Source organism: Opisthocomus hoazin, chromosome 27 (assembly GCF_030867145.1).
Source record: "Opisthocomus hoazin isolate bOpiHoa1 chromosome 27, bOpiHoa1.hap1, whole genome shotgun sequence".
In the NCBI taxonomy this organism is placed as follows: Eukaryota; Metazoa; Chordata; class Aves; order Opisthocomiformes; family Opisthocomidae; genus Opisthocomus; species Opisthocomus hoazin.
The window spans coordinates 1,534,789-1,552,885 of record NC_134440.1 but is presented as its reverse complement, the minus strand read 5'-3'; the positions used below and the strand labels follow the sequence as shown (position 1 = coordinate 1,552,885).

Below are 18,097 nucleotides of genomic sequence, written 5' to 3'. Positions count from 1 at the left end.
GCCCAGCTTGGACTGCCCGCTTTTCCCATGAGTCCCTTGAGAGCAGGCTGCAGGCGAAAGGAATTGTCCAGGCAGCAGCAGGCTGCTCCGTGCCACAGTCATTCCTGGGTTCCCCAGACTTCTCCTTGCAGGATGGGGCACCTCCTGCACAGGACAAAGGAGCTGAGGGCATCACCCCCAGCTGCCGAGGCAGAGGCTCGGAGCTCGTTACCTTGCTGGAAGTGGTTTACTCTACGTTTGAGGGGCCCTTGGGAAAGGCAGCAACTGTGAACAAGCTGCATGAATTGTTCTATCGACCGCTGCTCCCAGCTGCCTCTTTCCCTGGGCCACTCCAAGACAGGCAGGGACCCGACCTCCTGTGTATACGCTGAACAAGCTGCAATGCTTCAGAGACAGCACCCGTGCCACAGATCCGCACCAAGCGTGGGCACTTTGCATGTGTCATGGCTGGAAGTTGCAAAAAGTCAAAACACAGAGCTCTCTCACAGTCAGTTAGGAATACTGAGCATTAGTTTTAAGACTTCACCTTCTTCCTTGAAGAGTCTGAACCTGTCACTATGCTTTATTAAATGGAGCATGTTATACTCTCTTTGCCAAGAATGGCACAACACACGATCCACATGGAGCTGAAGGAGAAAAGCAACAAACCAAACACAGTTCTTTCAGCTATTTCATGCTTTCCAGCTGATGAGAACACGGGGCTACTGAGAAAAGCTATATACGCTCACGCTTAATTAGGAAACAGCAAGGACACAAATACCTTCCAGTATTATGGCCAACCAGATTAGAGCGATCTTCCTGGTTCAAGACGAAACACAGCGTCTCAGGCTGTCCAGTACCTGCAACCTCACCTGCGCATTAAACGACACAGAAAGGAGCAGAACATCCTTGGCTGCAGTTTCCTGAAAATACATGAAACTTTACACAGATCAAGTTAGACATCTCTACCCATTCCCAGCTGATGTAATCTGAAATTCCTGGAGAATGATCCTACGGAAGGAGAATTAAATTCTGGGAACTCTGTCCCAGGATACCCCTCTGTGAAAGCTTTTTCAATCCTGGACTCCTAAAGGGATAAATTTAAGCAGTGTTTTCATATTTCAGTCCATGTTGCTAACAAACTAGATTAGAAGCAGGTCTGGTCCTATCAACATTTCTGCTGCTGGCAATGTATAAAATGGGCTGACACTACAAGAGGCAGCAGCAAACACTGACAACTTCACTTAGCAGTTCTACTGCAAAATCCCATAGAATTTTAAGTCAAGGTGCCACCATTGCATCCCTACATCTTAGAAGTCTAGTCAACCACTGTTCACACTTGAGTTCAGAATCATTTGTACAGTATGTTATATACAGTTATTGTATATTATACCTTATATTTACCAAAACACACTTTATTTCTATGCCTCAGAGTCCTGATTTTCTCAGGGACAACATTGCTAGCTAGGAGGGCAAAGTGTGCTTCAATCAGACGCAAGTCCCACAGGGTACAGAAGTTGTTCAGCCAGCCAGAAGGAGGGAGAGAGGAGGGACAGGAGCGAAGAAATGCATGCATGACCACCACGGCTTTTAGGAACAAAATTTATTCCAATTTCAAACAGAGAATTTATTTCAGGAGAAAGATATGAAAATCAATTTCCATCAGATATTTCTGTAATAAGGGTTGTTGCCCAGCAGTCATAGTGGGATCATTCCAAGAAACAATCACACTCCTGGACTGGAATGAGACAGTTTGGAGCCTGAATAGATCCTGACACTGGGCATCTTATTCAGAAACTCCTTTACCCTACCCTCTGTCCCTCCCCCCACCCCAACACGCACAACAATACATGCATTGCAAATGACAAGGTTTAAAAACAGCATTTTATATAGTATCTTTTTTAAATAGGATAATGTTTAAATTGTCTTAAATCAGGATCCTATAATATACAAGTATAACCAAATAATTTCCACCACATTGGCACTTGTAAAGAGTCTCCGGCACTACTAAAGAAGGGCATTGGCACAAACCATACTCTTATAAGGGTGCTGCATAACACACTTTATTCTCTGCTGGACTCTAACCTCTGTACAGTACAATACAATGGTCAGCACACTCTGGAAGTACTTTTTAAAAAAAAACAAAACAATAAAACACATGAAGAAAAACCATAGCTGAATGCAAGGCCAACATTGCGAGGAAGCAACAACAAGAGACCAAAGAATCCAACTCCAGAAGAAGGGGAGACAGGCAGAAAGGGCAGGCACTATCTGACACGCTGAAGCAGGAAGGGGCTGTTGCTCAGCAGGTAGCCAATCCACACAGAAGGGTGCTAAGAAATGGGATGGTCCTCTCCTCACTGACTTCAAGTTTCAAACTGGTTCAAAATATGTTGGCTTCTTCAGCAGAACAAAGATAAAAAGTGCACAAGGAGCAGAGGTTAGCCAAGAGACCACTTCCTCGGACTCAAAACTCTAGATTCTCTACAAGAACCCAATTCCACCTCTTTTCTGAAGGTCAATCTGTTGTGTCAACCTGCAGAAAATTCTGACTGGCCTCATTTTCAGAAAAGATGATATAGGCAAATTTGGTTTAAGGTTTGGCACTTTTGCTAGGGCAGATATTTGCCAAAGGGCCAGCCAACAGAGACATGAACTAGTTCTGCGGGAATGCTTCACTGGCCAAGCTGGAGGCACACAAGCTACTGCTTGCTAAGAAAAGCACACATATCTTCTCACGTAATACAGTCCACAGACAACTCCAGATTATGTGTACAAGTCTGACCCATTCCTCCCCTAATTCAGAACGAGATTGCACGAGACAGCCATCGCACAACGTTCTCCCCTTCCCTTTGCAAGAATCATCACACCAAGTCAGCCACCAGGCCACCAGCTACACCAAGCAGTTGCTCAGCAAGGTACGGCACATGCCTAAATCCTTGTGCCCATAGCTTCCCACAGCTCCCCATGACAATGCAGATTCACTCCGCAGGAGCCAGAAGCCAAGATCCCTCCTCCTATGCCAGGGCAGCAGCTCTTGAAGGGGAGGATACAAAACAAAGCAAAGTTTCTGATTCAAGTGGAAGTACCACCATCATTCACCTTGGAAAAAAAACTTCTGGGAAGTTATTTCCAAGAACCTGTGTATCTCAGTGCCAGGTTGGTTGCTGGCAATAGTTGTAGTGCGAACCATTTACAAGAGGATCGCAAAAGCGGAAGAGGCTTGGTGCTGCCATCTGCTTCAGATGAACAGCAGTTAGAATACACGAAGATGATTATAAATTCCTCTTTATAGGACAGTTTCTACAAAATGGAACATTTTGGCATAAAGACAAAAAAAGCAGTAAAATTGATGCAAAGCTGTCTGACACAAAGGAATCCCTCTCATTCCTCACAAGTGTTAAATGCAGTCCAGAGCATGGCTAGTCTAAAGAGATGCTGTGTTTACCTCAGCATCACCACTCAGCCAGACTGGCTCTTCAACTGTTGGTCCCATGGCTACTTTTTCAGCTTGAGCTCTCTGATCACTCTTAGTAGAGCTTGCTTTCTTCTGTAGTGCTCCGACACATACAGAGGCTTCCCTCAGCTATTCTGGAAAACCAGAGGGACCTATAAACAGAATTACTCAAAATTATGTCCCACCATATTTTAGTGTTCTAGATCAAAGCATCTGAAGTATCTCAGACAGTTTACTCTTACATGTGGTGCAAAACACTGATATAGTGCTCTGTCTACAAAAGAGACAAAATATCAACAGCCCCCCTCAACACTGCAGCTCATTTAGTCTTTACTGGTAGCCTGCTAGCCTTCAAGGGGGCAATCTGATTGATTCAGAGAATTCAGACCCAATGCTACTTGTTGGAATTGAAACAGAAGCATTAGTGATGGCTAAATGACATATATCCAGAGGTGGGTCAGGTTTCCCTGTTTCCTACTCGCTCCTTGCCTTGCCACTGCAGTTATCCTCCAGGCCAGCAACAGGTCTTCAGCACATTTGTTCAGTTGCCTCAGCTCCTGGAAAAAGCTCCCTAATGTGCAAAGACTTCACATCCTTCTGCTTAGTGGAGTTTCATTTAGCATCTAGAATCCAGAACTACTTCCACTGTACCTTCCACCTGCACCAGCGAACTGTACTGTCTCTGCCTCTGCTCTCCTGCTAAACAAAAGTGCAACCACAGCAGGGCTTTCTGGATTCCATAGCAGCCACATGCTCCAGCCATGACTACTGTAACTTGATTATCACATGCACCCTGGAGCAAGTCTTCCAAAGAGGATCCATACTCCTCTAAAGAGAAACAAAGCAGCATGTGCCTCAGGGGAGTGCACAAACAGGAGAGGGTGTGAATTGCCACTCCCTCCAAGAGCTCTCCTCAATCTTTGCAAGTAAGAATCCTACCTATGTCCCAAAGTTTGTTGCCCACCAACTCTGGTCCTTTCTAAAAATCTGCAAGCTGGACAGGACCAAGGAATTCTTACAAAGTCATTCAAGACACTGGCACAAAATGCAATAAACAAGGCTTGTTTGCTACTAGCAGCAAGAAAAGAACTAGAGAGTGGCACAAGACTAAGATTTTCAATCCAGTCAAAGTCTGATGTTTAAATGCCACAATTACTCAGTGTGCTTTTGATATCTGCTGCATAGAGAAGTTGCTCACTTGATGTCATATACTCTATTCAACCAAACGTAGTTTCTCTCTGCAAATTGAGCCTTGTGTGCGCGCATGCGCTTGCGGGGGCGGGGGGAATGTGTGTATGTGTGTGAAAAAATAAAAACAAAATAAAATAAAAGAACAATTACAGTCAGGCACTTCCCCAGGCTCAGCAGCTATTGCTCCAAGAGCTTCCATCATTTGTAATCCATGAACAAAATACAGCAACATGTAGCAAACTATATAGAACATCAATAATTTAAAAAAAAAAAAAAAAATCACAGTCTCCATACCTTTTATAATTGATAAGAAAAAATAACTCGGAACTAGAACATATAAAGAATGGAAAAGTGATGGCTTTTTTTTGTTTGTTTTGCCTTTTTCTTTTTTTGCACAATAGTTGGAGAGCAATCGTTCCTCCCCAACATTTCATCACAGTGAACCATGGAGCATGTCCTGGGGAAGCGAAGGGAAAGAAACGGGGGGGAGGGGAAGCAAGCAGGATTAGCAAATTACACCAGAGGCACCCTATAGCACAAGGCAAAGGGACCAGTAGCATTCTGCACTCCCACAGTCCAGCAAATTCACAATCTCAGCTGGAAAGTTGATGGTTTCTTTTCTATATATACCATGGGAATGAAAAGGCGGGGGGGGGGGAGGTGCCTAAGCAACAAAGGAAAGCTCAAGATGAGACTGCCTTAGCTGTTTGGCAAAAATTAAGAAGTAAGCAAGGTGCTGAAGAAATGAGGCATATCCCCATTAACTGTGAAATAAAAGCAATTTGTTAAAAATATGAAATCAACTACTCTGTGGACAGAGACATGAGACTCCAGGATAACACTGAGCACTTGCCACTCCACAGATCAGACAATTTGCAATCATTACATCATCAGAAATTAAAACTTTTTTTCCTGTCATATTTAAAATTTCTTTTTTTGTCTTTTCTTCACAATGAAGCCTCTCTCAAGGGGCCAAGAGCAGAGCAGGTCAAACCAGGTTGTACTCCTTCAGGTTGAGCTGCAGGATGGTGTCCTTGACAGCTGCAAACACGAAACGGATGTTTTCTGTGTCTGTGGCACATGTGAAGTGAGAATAGATGATTTTATCGCTGTCTGGATTTAAATCCACAAACATCTTGAGAATGAACTCACGGGCTGCCTGTGCATCCCTCTGTGGGCCTGCAGCAAGAAAGAGAAACCAGTTAATGGATTTATGCTAAGCACATTCCCTGGTTTGATCCATCAGAATAATTGCTAGAGCTTTTTTTCTTACGGGTTACAGAGCTATGAAGAAATGAATATCATTTATTGCATAAAAGTCCCAGGAGCTGGTGTCTTATGCTTTTCAGTTATCTAACCAAAACCTACAAAAGGCATTTTTCCAAGGCTGAGTTTTGACAGACACCAAGGCATCATTTCAGACTGTGCTTTGAAATACAGCGTTCGGTATAACGCTGTACGTGCTGCGTTCACTTAATACCAGTGACAGATGCTGGGTGTACATAACACAATGCTCTCCTCTGGAGATGGGATGTGTATTTCTTCCTAATATATAGATGGATCTTATGCACTGAAGGACACAAGTGTATGCTTTGCAAACAAGGGTCATCTTCAGCCAATACTGCAGTCTGTCAACGCACAAGAGCTAAAACCTAGAGTTTTTGCCAGTATTTACTTCATATTGCTGACAACTCCTCAGAAAAACGTCACCTACTGATATTTCTTTCAGAGTACTGGTGGCAAGGACCATCTCTTGAGAGGCGGTCTGATGGGCTACCTCCCACTCATAAGCCATGCAGCATCCCTGGAGGAGCTACAGTACCTACTTATACAAAAAAAAAGAAAGTATATGACACTTGCTGATGTTGCAACCTTATCTCCAGCTGTTAAGTTATATTAGAAGTACACACTATTTGACCGATAAGCTCACCAGCCGTTCCCAGCCTGCTTTGAAAACGTGGTGTTTTCCAACACTGACAATTTCAGAGTGCTTGTGCTTTCAGACAGCAGGGGGCACGGAGCTCCAGAAGGGGGAGGACAACTAATACGGAGCAATTTCATTAGTCCTTTAGAAGAAAGCTATTTGCAAAATGGCAATTCTTCCTTTACCTTGTATTTTTAAAGCACATAATGACAGAGTTAATACATGAGAGCATGGTAAGAAGTGTGTTGCCTGGTCGTATGCTCCACTGCTTTTATTTATTCGCAGTCCTGTACAGATGTGTTACCAGCCAACTTTAAATACACTCAACTGAAGAGCTTGAAATGCTATTTTGGCTAAGGAATTTTGTTTCAGATGGGAATTTCTCTGTTTCACACAGATATTATTCTTCCACAGCTGCAGATGGCACACTAATAACAATTTCACACTACCTGAGATTTTTCAGCACCATCACTTGAACAACTTGGGTATTTGACCAGTCAGTTTCTCAAAACAAGGACTCAAGTCACCTCTTGACTAGAGGATTAAAATCCCCAGTATACCAGCGAACTGTCACACGTACAAGAAACCGGTTATATGCACAAGCATACAGGTAAGAAAGTTAGACTTGCATTACTTAATACTTCGAAGTGCATGGTGGGGGTGGGGGGGAGAGTTAATTCTTCATCTAGGAGAGATTCATTATTTGATCATTAGGTCAGATTCCAGTCATCTATATAGGATTAAGACATTTTTGTGAAATTTTCTCATTGTTGTAGGTATTCCTTCTCAAATTAACATTTTCACCATCTCTAGATCCGAGTTTTCTTTAGAAACAAACAAACCAAAAAAATCTAACCAAACCACCTCCACCCTTGCTTCTAGATATAAAGTGTTCCTCCTCAAAAACCACTCACCATCAAACTCTGGGAAATAGTCAACAAGGTGGGAATATAGGATCTTGTCTTCCAATAGATCTTTCTTGTTGAGAAAGAGGATGACAGAAGAGTTTTGGAACCATGGATAAGTGATAATTGTTCGAAAGAGAGCTTTACTCTCTTCCATCCGGTTCTGAAATAAGAAAAAGAAAGCCTGGTTTTCACAAACGAGCACTAAAATGCCTTTCTGCTACCTGCACACACACTCAGATCTGTATCGATACAGCATCTCAGATACTTTACACAGAATACTTTGGCCCCAGGAAGGTTCTGGCTCAAGCTGCGCCGGTAAAAGGAAAGGAAATGCAAAATCTGATGAACTCAAACTTCATTTAATTGGCAAGCCATTCATATCAAAAGGTCATTTTATGCTTTGACAGTCATGCAAGAGGACTCGCCATGATACTTTGTGAACATGTTTCATCTAGTGAAAAAGGAATAACTGATACTAACCTAATGGCATTTTGTCAATCTATTAGCAAATACAAAAATTCAGTATTGCACCTTCCAAGAGACCAGTCACTATCTAACAGGAGAGCAGTTACAGCCCTAAGTAATTCAGTGCGGAAAAGAGGAATGGGTGATTTCTAAGAGCATGCTGTCACATTGCACAGTACCTTCCAAGGCACACAGAACTCAGCAATTTCACAGTATTTCAGTGTCACTTGAGAAGTACAGATGATTTGAAACCACTGTGCATATTCCATTCTCAGGGACATCATGACCTATTAAGCTTCGTGTTCCCTTTGCAATAGGAAGAACTGAAGGCTAAAACCAACAATACTTGCTAATCCAACTTGGCACCAAGCACTTTGGTACCAACCTCCAAGAAGCTAGAAAGACATTCCTCCTTTCCTTCTACTGTCCTGCAGAGTTCCCATTCTTTGGCTTACCTCGTTATCAGATTCCACCAGAACTTGGTCATATTCACTAAGTGCTACTAAAAACATGATAGAAGTCACGTTTTCAAAGCAATGGATCCACTTCCTTCGCTCTGATCTTTGACCTCCAACATCCACCATTCTAAGGAAGAGAAATACATACAGTATCACAGAAGTCGCTGCAGTTCTCCATCTGAATGCAAAGTACCAGCATACAATGAGAACGAATGCGGCTCTTTACCACGCAGGTTAATCCAGCATGGGGATTTAATAACACGTACTTGCTAACAAAACCATCGAGTTTACAAAATATGCTGTTCCAGAAATACATCAAACTGAAGAGACGGCCACAGACAAGCGATACCAAATTCAAATCTCATATATCAGCACTACCATTTTCAGTTGCATTCTGCTCTGCTTTGCCAAATAGTAGTCCTGAAAAGACAAGTCCTTCAAAACTCAGCTCTGCCAAATGAGCAAAACCATTTTTACTTTTTATTATAGCATCTGCTTGCCTCAAAACTCCTCACACACAGAGAGCTTTCTTCAGTTATAAAACTTTTCTTAGAATGTGCTGTTTAACAGTTACGCACTTGAGCTCCTCAGTGTTAAGTCCCACCTGTACAGTACGCTAAAATTATTTTGTCACTCGCCTGAAGCACAACACACCCAGTCTACCTTTGCTAAAACCCTATACCTATTTCATAGGTCAGCAAACCAGAACTGGGAGAGTAACTTTCTGTGCATCCGTAACTGTAAGAGAGAAGATGCAGGCTTCTTTATTCCTCTCTTGTAATGTCATCACTGTGGTAGAGAAAGGCAGGCAGTAAGTACCAAAGAGCTAGGGAGACAACTGCTTTGCAATAGATAAGCATGTCATTGTGCCCTTTATGCCATGCTCGATTGCTGGCTTAAGCCTCCAAATACCATCTGCTGCTGTAGCAGCATAGACAGCAAGTTTTGGTGTCATCCTGAGAGCACAAGGTAGGCACAGAAAACCATCTCTGAAGGCAGATGCTAGGTATCACATACAGGGAAGTATTTCTGCACAAAAAGCAGTCTCTTTTTGAAGCAGAAATAAATGTCAAAGTTGCTTGAGCTAAGCATTCTTAAAGGGAAATACATTTAAAGCCAAGGACCACCCAGAGCAAGCTTCCCCCTCCTCCCCTTGGTGGCTTAAGCTTAGTTCACTCAGCTGCCTCACAAGCCACCACTTTAGCCTCAGATGCCAGCAATGCAATCCTTCCCAGGAAGGACACCAGTTCCTACGAGATGGTTAGCTGGACTTTGAGCATCATTGATTCAAAAGCATGTTCTTTTTCGTGACAGTCAGTGCTTCAGCTTGGAGTTTTCCCTTAATCAGAATAAAATATTACACCATCCCCACTACAGCAGCATCTGTCAGCAGACACTTCGTAACATCACAGCACATATATCCACTCAAGCCTCCCAACCAAGCACCTGCACACTCTAAAGCAATCCAGAACTCATCCTTCCTGAAACCATATCACTCCTCTCTCAGTTCAGCTGCAAGAAGAATACACCTCCAGTACCTGAAGATAATATTCTCTAGGTCAAAGGGGTACTCTATGATACCAGTTGTAGGAACTCTAACCCGTAGCACATCTTGCTGAGTCGGTAGATATCCTGGGGTAGCAATACGATCCACGTCGCTAAGATAGCTACAAGAAGCACAATGGAAAAAAAAAAAACACCTTAGGTTGCAGCACATAAATATACAGACTTAAACACTACTATGTTTAGTCTTTCCCTAGCGTAACAAGAAAGTCAGAAGTCACCTGAACTGTTTAAAATGTGATGTGGAAAAATAACAGGGTACATCTTTGGGGAACAGTAATTCACCAACCATCCACTTTGGAGGATAAACAGATACATTAAGGACAACTTTATCAACTCTGTATAGGAGTGTGGAAGACAATCTTTACTACAGAGAAAGTTTAAATACAGTGGATGCTTATGCTTCAGAATCAAGTCTCATCTTTTCTATTTATAAATGACCTATGTCACCAGACTTAGTTTTTATTAATAATAAATCCATTAAGCTACACATCCATGTACACCCGTAGGCCTAAGAACAAACCTGAAGACAAAGAGCAACACTTCTGCTGCCTAAGAGCCAGGACTAACAAAGATGGCATAAGGCAGAGATAGTAGCCTCAGGTATATCCAGAAGCAGATGTGTGAACAGCTGTCTTTATCACCCACCAGAACATCTCATACCCTCATGAAAAGTAGCAAATGGTAAGGAATTTCCAGATCTAAATCTCTCCCCACTTAAACATAGCTTCCTCCATCTCCAGCAAAGCTCTTTGCCTTTCTGGAGACAGATTCAAACAAGTTACCAGTTACCTGCTCCCACTGCTCTTTCATCTTAACTTTTTCTAAGGATACTTCTGGCCGATAGAGGCAAAGTGCCTCTCTCATATGCCTATGATTTTTATCCCAGTACACACAGCTAGCAGGGACTGTGCAGCTTGTCTAAAACACTAGTCAGACTTATTCCCCTTATTGAAAGACATAAAAGGTACTTTAAACAAACTATGTAGTGAAATCTACAGCAGTGTTCCTGCCCTTTGAAACAAACTCTAGACTTCATCAAAAAAAATGGACAGGTATTATTTGTTAGACCATCACTACCATCTAGCAGTGCATGCCAGTGATCATTTTTACTTACTATTTAGCTGAGTCAGAAAGCTGATATTCTCTTCTCCTGTCATAACACTCTTGTATTCCAGGATCGTTCCACAATGTTTTAATTGCACTTACATATGGCTGCTCAAATGTCATGACCTTTTCTACATCCACTTCCCGAATCAGCACTGCATTGGCCTGGAGATTGAAAAGTGGAGGAAAAAAAAACCAAACACCAACCACACACACACACACAGAAAAACAACGAAAAAAAAGAAAAGAAAAAGTGGAGGGGGTGGTCACGGGTCAGGAGTGGGAGGTATCAGTCGCAGGCAGGCAAAAAATTTTCAGATTAACTAAATCCTTACATTATGAAGACTTCAAGGATCCACATACTGGTTGTGGATCAGCTTGCTAAGATCTGAGGGACAATGGGTAAACTATACATCTAAGACATAGCAGACATCAGCAAAATTCCCTTGAAGCATCATATGCTCCTTGACAGAATAAGCTGTAAAACAGCAGCAGGTTTCATCTATCATGAGATTACCAGGTGTTTTGAAACACAGTGGTTCCCAAGGCAGATCATTCACTGTGGAGAACCACAGACTGCCCAACTTCTGAGGAGGTTCAACTGCAGTTGGACAACAAGTTGCTATGTCAGGTTTCTTACAAAAAAAAAAAATAAAAATTAAACTGCATTTTGAATATCAGTAGAGACATTGTTTCAGCATACTTCAATCATCCCTTTTGAGAGAGAAAATAAAAATGCCCACCCTACAATCTATAACCAAAGGAAGGACTACAGCCATTACAACAGCCTGCGGCATCTGTGAGGTTATTATCCACACCAAGCCGCTATCTGAAATCTTTGGTACACTTGCCACAGGAAGGGGCTTTTGCCTGTACCACCTACGCCAGGAAAAAAGAAAAACAAAGCCAAGTTCTGCACACATTATCATAAGTAAAAGTTGGCAGATTCTACCTATCAAAACACCTCCACAATGCCCCACGTAAAGCACAGGCAAGGCAAGCTTCCTCATACCCTGCCTAACCTTATCACCGAGATTGCGGAACCTCTCTAAAGGCAAAAAAGGTGTTCAAACTCAAGAACTCCTGGTGCACCATCCAGTCACTATAAGCAGTTATTAAAAATCAGCTCCAAGTTACTGTGTGACAGAACAGATAAAATACAATTTCACTTAAATATTAAGGCACTAAGCACTAAAGAAGCGAAACAAACTAAAAAAAAAAAAAAAAAAAATCTAAATTTCTAAAGTGCCCTCACCCTCCCTATCCTCCTCTAAAACAGTTAAAATAATTTAGACCAGATCTGGCTGAAAAAATTATTACTGGACCCAAAATCAGTAAGCCAGACTTCAGTTCAAATCACATTCCTGTGGTTGAGACCAAAACCCTTCAAGAAAGGTTTGTACCTTTGGTCAACACCTATCAGAAAAACTGACAGATTACAGTAACAGTGATAACTACCAGTAGAGGTGTCTTTTGGGTCCAGCATGTATTTTGTCAGCTTCAAGTGCTGATGTGAACAGTAACTCATGCAAGGAAAAGCCCAACGCATATAACATACTGAATCCTTGAAATGAGTAAAAAGAACACCTCTCCTATAGCCTATATCATATCCCAATCCCATGCTCCTACCACTCACTATGCAGACCAGTGCACAAACCATCCTGAGGCAGTTGCTCTATCCCTTAGCACAATCAAGTAAACAGAGTCAGATATCAGCAAAATGTCATAGAAAGCAGTCCTTAAGCACAAAACATTTATGGGAAAGAGTTCAGGAAGGTTGAGACTGCAAACAGTAACTTACAAATCAAACCCTAGAACCCCACTGCCTAAAAACACATGCAAAAATTGTGAGAAACTTACCTTGTTCTGTTCATATTTGTACAGAATCTTCAGGGTTTCCATGGCCCTGATCATAGACTGCATGGCAGTGAAGATGTTTTGGTACACCAGCTTGGTGAAGCCTTTTTTGTCCTCTTCAGAGTAGCCTGAGCCATGAATTATACGCATTTGCTTAATGAACGTACTTTTTCCACTCTCCCCAGTGCCTACAGAATGCAAGAGATAGAGTCAGGAGCCATCACAAGGAAGGTTTGCTACAGAAGAAAGCAAGCTAACATCAGTCACACCATACCCCAAAGCTCCTATTACTATACCCAAGCACATACTACTTCCAACCACTTTTTTTGCTGCATTCCAGAATATTAAAAGACAGTCTGGATGGTCCTGCTCATCCCTACTACAAACCTAACAGCATAGAAGGAAGACATCTTGTCCTTTACAGCAGCCTTCAAAAGCAGCTCTGATACTTATTCCAAATCTCACATTACAGCCACTCCCACATGGTTCTGCGTCAAAAGGCCCTTGTCCGTCACACCTGACCTATTCCCAGATACTCCAGCAAGATGCTACAGCCACAGCACCAGCCAGAGAGGGCCCGGATGCACTCGCAAGTTGGTAAGCACTGCAAATTGAGATGATAGTGAGTGGGCCGGGGGAAGCCTATTTGCACAGTAAAAAGTGAATTTTCTTTCGCTGTGATTTGGCACAAAATGCTCTTTATCTTACAGATTACGTGTCCCTTCATGGAAAAGAACTGAACACAACAGAAAAATCAACTATAAAGGAGAATGGAGCTCAAGAAACTACTCGCTTATCCATCCGACGTGAACAATCTGGTCAGTACATCTGCCTAGTGTCCCAAACTACTGTGCAAACACAACATTTGCTCTTAAGGACTGAAACGATAATCATCATTGTGGCAAGATACCTCTAATACTGTTTGCAGCCTTTGGATATTATAGAGTTAAAAATAGCGGCTGGCAGGGAGAACAGAGTAGGATGCTGCTCACAGCCCTAACAGGCAGCAGGCTGCTCAGCAAGGCTACCGGTTCCTTATTACACCGGTTTCCTGCCCCAGAGAAGCTGGGTCTTGGAGTAGATGGGAGGGCAAGACACACTCCCACCAATGCCAGCGCGTTAAGCAGTCCAGCCCTTTCAGCGCCTGCTTCCTGCACAGACAGTTGGGCAGGTCCTCCCACTCCTACATTTGTGTCCCCAGAAAAGTGTCATTTAACATGTGAAGGCCAACAGAAGATATAAAAAGGCGGTGGGAACTTTCTAATGTGGTAAGTACGAGAGAAAAACATCATCAGATAAAGTATCCATGCCATTACACAGCCTTGTTAAATTCATGATTCAGCTGGCATTATGGAAAGTACCCAGCACCTTCCATCCTGTATATACACAGTACCTTTTGTGGAGGGGACATACGGGTCAAGTCTCACCAGCACACCTCGACACTTCATCCCACAAGCAACAGCCTAAGCATACACCATTAATAATTCTGTTGAGTGCATTTGCTCAGTCTTCTAAAATCTGCTATCAATATGCAGCCTATATAAAGACGGCTCTTTTTAATACAGCGTCCCAGCTCTTTTGACTACTGAGAGCAAAAGCTAAAATGTATCTCGTAAGTGGCAAATCCGTTTGATCTGCAGTTACAAATAAGCATGCTGGCAGAGCCCTGGCTTTCATCACAGGAACCACCAGGTACTCGCCTCACGCTAAGGGACAGATATATGAAGACAGGATCTCACTCATCATAATACACAACTCCTACTCACATGTAGATTCCAAATTACTCATGTTTACAGTGCCAGGCTAAAAGGCAAACAAATAAATACGCTCAAATAAAAGCAGCAAGCACATAACTAGAAGCAGCATGTTTAAAATAAACAAACTCTTCCCTTCTCCAAGAACTGATACTATGTCAGCATAGTTAGAAATTAACGTTGTTAACACCATTAACATGCAGCAAACTATTTCCATCTTGAACAGAAAGCTACACCACAAATGGGGGGAAAAACTGGAAACTGAAATCTTTTGTGGTTTCTCTCACTGTGGTGAGAAATACTTCCTTGTCTTTTACCACAGCAACCAAAACTGAGGGGGGGGGGGTGGGAAAAGTGGTGCTTCAAGGCATTCCAACAACGACCTAAGAGAAACCTCAGCACTGGCCATTCACTTACTTCAGAACCAAACACAGATTCTTCCTGTCACTCCATTGTCACCTGGATTTTTGTTGGTTTGGGGTTTTTTTTGGTTGTTGGGTTTTTTTTAAAGGTGCCTCTTGCTTTTACTTAGGCCATCAACAATACAGAACAGCACTACATCAGAGCATTGCAAGCTCGGGTGGGTATGGTCTCCTATGTTTATAAGAGCACAATAACCTTTTTTAATATGACAATGTTGAGAAAAGGAGATAATCTAAATTTGCCATTTCTTCTGTCAACATGTGAAAGCAGCACAGTTTATAACAAGTTACTAACGACCCTCAAGTACCTGACAGGTAGTTGTAAATATATTAATCAACAGTATCCCATGCACAATCACAAGTAATTTTTGTATAAAATATTCTCCCACCTCCCCACCCAGTAAGACGACAAATGACTATCTGATACCAGAGGGCAATGTCCAATACTTTGAAATCAAATTTCTTATTACTAGGTTCATCATTGATTAGCACTGTTATTCTTCACTCCAATTTTCTGTCTTAGGCTTCAAACAACTAACTGTCACTAGATGTAGTGACAAGAAAAATTACCAGAGTTTCTACAAGGCAGAAACTCCCTCCACACATGCACTCTTTTCAAAAATGTGAAGATTTGGGAAAGCCCTCTCACTAATACGATACGATCACTAATATTTGTGAATGTAAGAACTGCACGTAACAGGAGCAAGACAGAAGCAATCCCTGCAAGCAGCAGTTATGTCAAGGAGAGAGAACACACATTACCTGCCACAACTTAGGGTGGGGAATGGGCTGTATCCAGTGAAAAGCATTCAGCAAATACATCCTAAAACTGGAAGCACCGCTTATGCAATATTAACCACTTCATAGAGATTTTTTTTTTTGTAAATCTGATGCTAAGTCTTACTTAACTTCTCTTTTAGAAAAGCAGAAAGTATTCTTGAGCAATGTGAATTATTTCTAAAGTGAAATCTTTATATCCAGTGGGATCTTCTTAACCCAGATCTATCCTATAGTGCCAACCTATTTTGAAACAGTTGCTTCTGTGGGACTGCTTTTGGGAAGCTGGAGAGCGAGAGACACATTCCCTAGCCTACAAGAAGACTTACAGAAACTGACACAGAATCTTCAATGAGCACAAATGTCAAGGCCTCGATTTTACCTTTCACCTGAAGAACGGCAACACGTTAACCGCTGAGGATTCATGGTGAGAAGGAAAGCCATTAGGGTTAACTTAATAATTATCACTGTGCAACAATGCCAGTATGGGAGACCTCCAAAGGAGTGGGCAGACACGGCCTCACTTCACTTGCGTAAAGTTTTACATTTGTTTTCACAAGGATCATCCTAATTCACCTGTACCATAACAGCTTGCCAACTCACAACAGACCCCAAGTGAACAAGCTCATTCCATCAGATCTGCTTCATACTTCAGCTTGAGATGATACAGCATTTAAGACACAAAGCAGGATACATACACAAGCAATGACAGACCACAGTACCCAAGAAAACTGTAACTTAAGTTTAATTTGGGGGCTACAAGGACGTGAACATCAAACTCGCTGCTGAGGAAGGATATGAACGCCTGAAATCTTAGCTGTCTGCTCTTGTAACTGATTACCCATCCGCATAAATCTTATCTAAACATGGAATAGTTATCCATTTGCACAACCACAGCACACTACTACGTTTCCATCTGAACACCTACATCCTTATCGCTGCACAAGTGATCTCTACCTCTGAAGGTAATGCTAAGCACCATAGCCATTTCTTCATCAGACACAGAACCTGTGCATCCTTACTGCTTTGTCTCCCTTAAGATTTGCTACACCAAGTTCCCAGCCCTGGCCCTCCCAGGACTGCACAAGGGGAACTCTGTGATTTAGGAGCTGGAGGCCAGTTTTTCCACAGATATTCACTCAAGTCCCAGAAGTTCACTGACAATACCAAAAATCATCAACCCCATCGGTGAATTTTCACACACTAATAAAGGCCAGCATGCTCTGGGAAGCATTTCCTCAAGACAATTTTCACGCGTGTGTGTGCGTGCCTGCATTCAGAACCAGTAATTTCAGCTTCATAGTTCCTGCTTATGTCAAAATCCATTTTGATAGAGAACGCATCACAAAAAACAAACAAAGGGCAGCCAATAGACGGCCAGCCCCGGCACCGATCGGAAGGCCACCCCGAGCGCAAGGCTCGGAGGCGGGGATCGCTCGTGGCTCCCGCCGCTTCCTCACCACGCCCGCTCCCCGCCGCAGCCCGGGCGCACCCGGACCTGTCAAGCCCCGCGGCCGAGCGGGCCGGCCAGGCCCCGCGGCGGGAGCAGCGGCCCCGCGGGCCGGGCCGGGCCCCGGCGCTCCTCACCCAGCAGCAGCAGCTTCAGCTCGCGGCGGGCGTCGCGCTTGTCCCTCCGCAGCTGCTTCTCGATCTCGGCGTTGATGCGCTTCGACTCCTTCACCTCGTCGCTCAGGCAACAGGCCATCATGGACTCCAGAGTCATGGTCGCGCCGCGGCCGGGACGCCCCCGCCCCACCCCCCCACCCCCCCAGCACCGACCACCGTCCTCCGCACGGCCGGGAGCCCGGCCAGGCCCGGCCCCGCGCCCCCTTCCCCCCCTCCCCACCCCACCCTCCCTCCCTCCCTCCCTCCCTCCGGCCGCGGCGCCGGCCCGGCCCAGCCCCGGCCCCGACTCCTGCGGCCGGGCCTAGCGCCGCCGCCGCCGCCGCCGCCGCCGCCGCCGCCGCCGCCGCCGCCGCCGCCCCTCTCAGCGCGCTGCCCTCGCCCGGCTGCGCCGCCCGCCGCTCCCTCCTCACACAGCCCCGCCGAGCCAGAGACGAGCCGGCGCAACCCAACCCGCTGCCGCCGAAAACAAGCGCTGACTGACAGCCGCCGGCACCAGTAGGAGAGCGCTGCGCGTTGCAGGGCGGGGCCGGGCCGGCGGGGCGGGGCGCCGCGACCCGCCGAAGCGCAAGTTTGGTTGGCCGGTCGGGGGGGAGGGCTTTCGGACGCGAG

General features: G+C 44.1%; 1 protein-coding gene across 1 annotated transcript; it reads right to left on the bottom strand.

Moving 5' to 3' along the window:
• Positions 1-1,591: 1,591 nt before the first annotated feature.
• GNA11 (G protein subunit alpha 11) lies at positions 1,592-17,608 on the bottom strand. The gene is made up of 7 exons (XM_075443984.1): positions 17,450-17,608; positions 12,913-13,097; positions 11,063-11,217; positions 9,921-10,049; positions 8,380-8,509; positions 7,466-7,619; positions 1,592-5,806 (listed from the first exon to the last, which is right to left on the bottom strand). Exons 1-7 carry the CDS (start codon positions 17,583-17,585, stop codon positions 5,616-5,618), a joined length of 1,080 nt encoding a protein of 359 aa, XP_075300099.1. The 5' UTR covers positions 17,586-17,608; the 3' UTR covers positions 1,592-5,615.
• Positions 17,609-18,097: the final 489 nt, after the last annotated feature.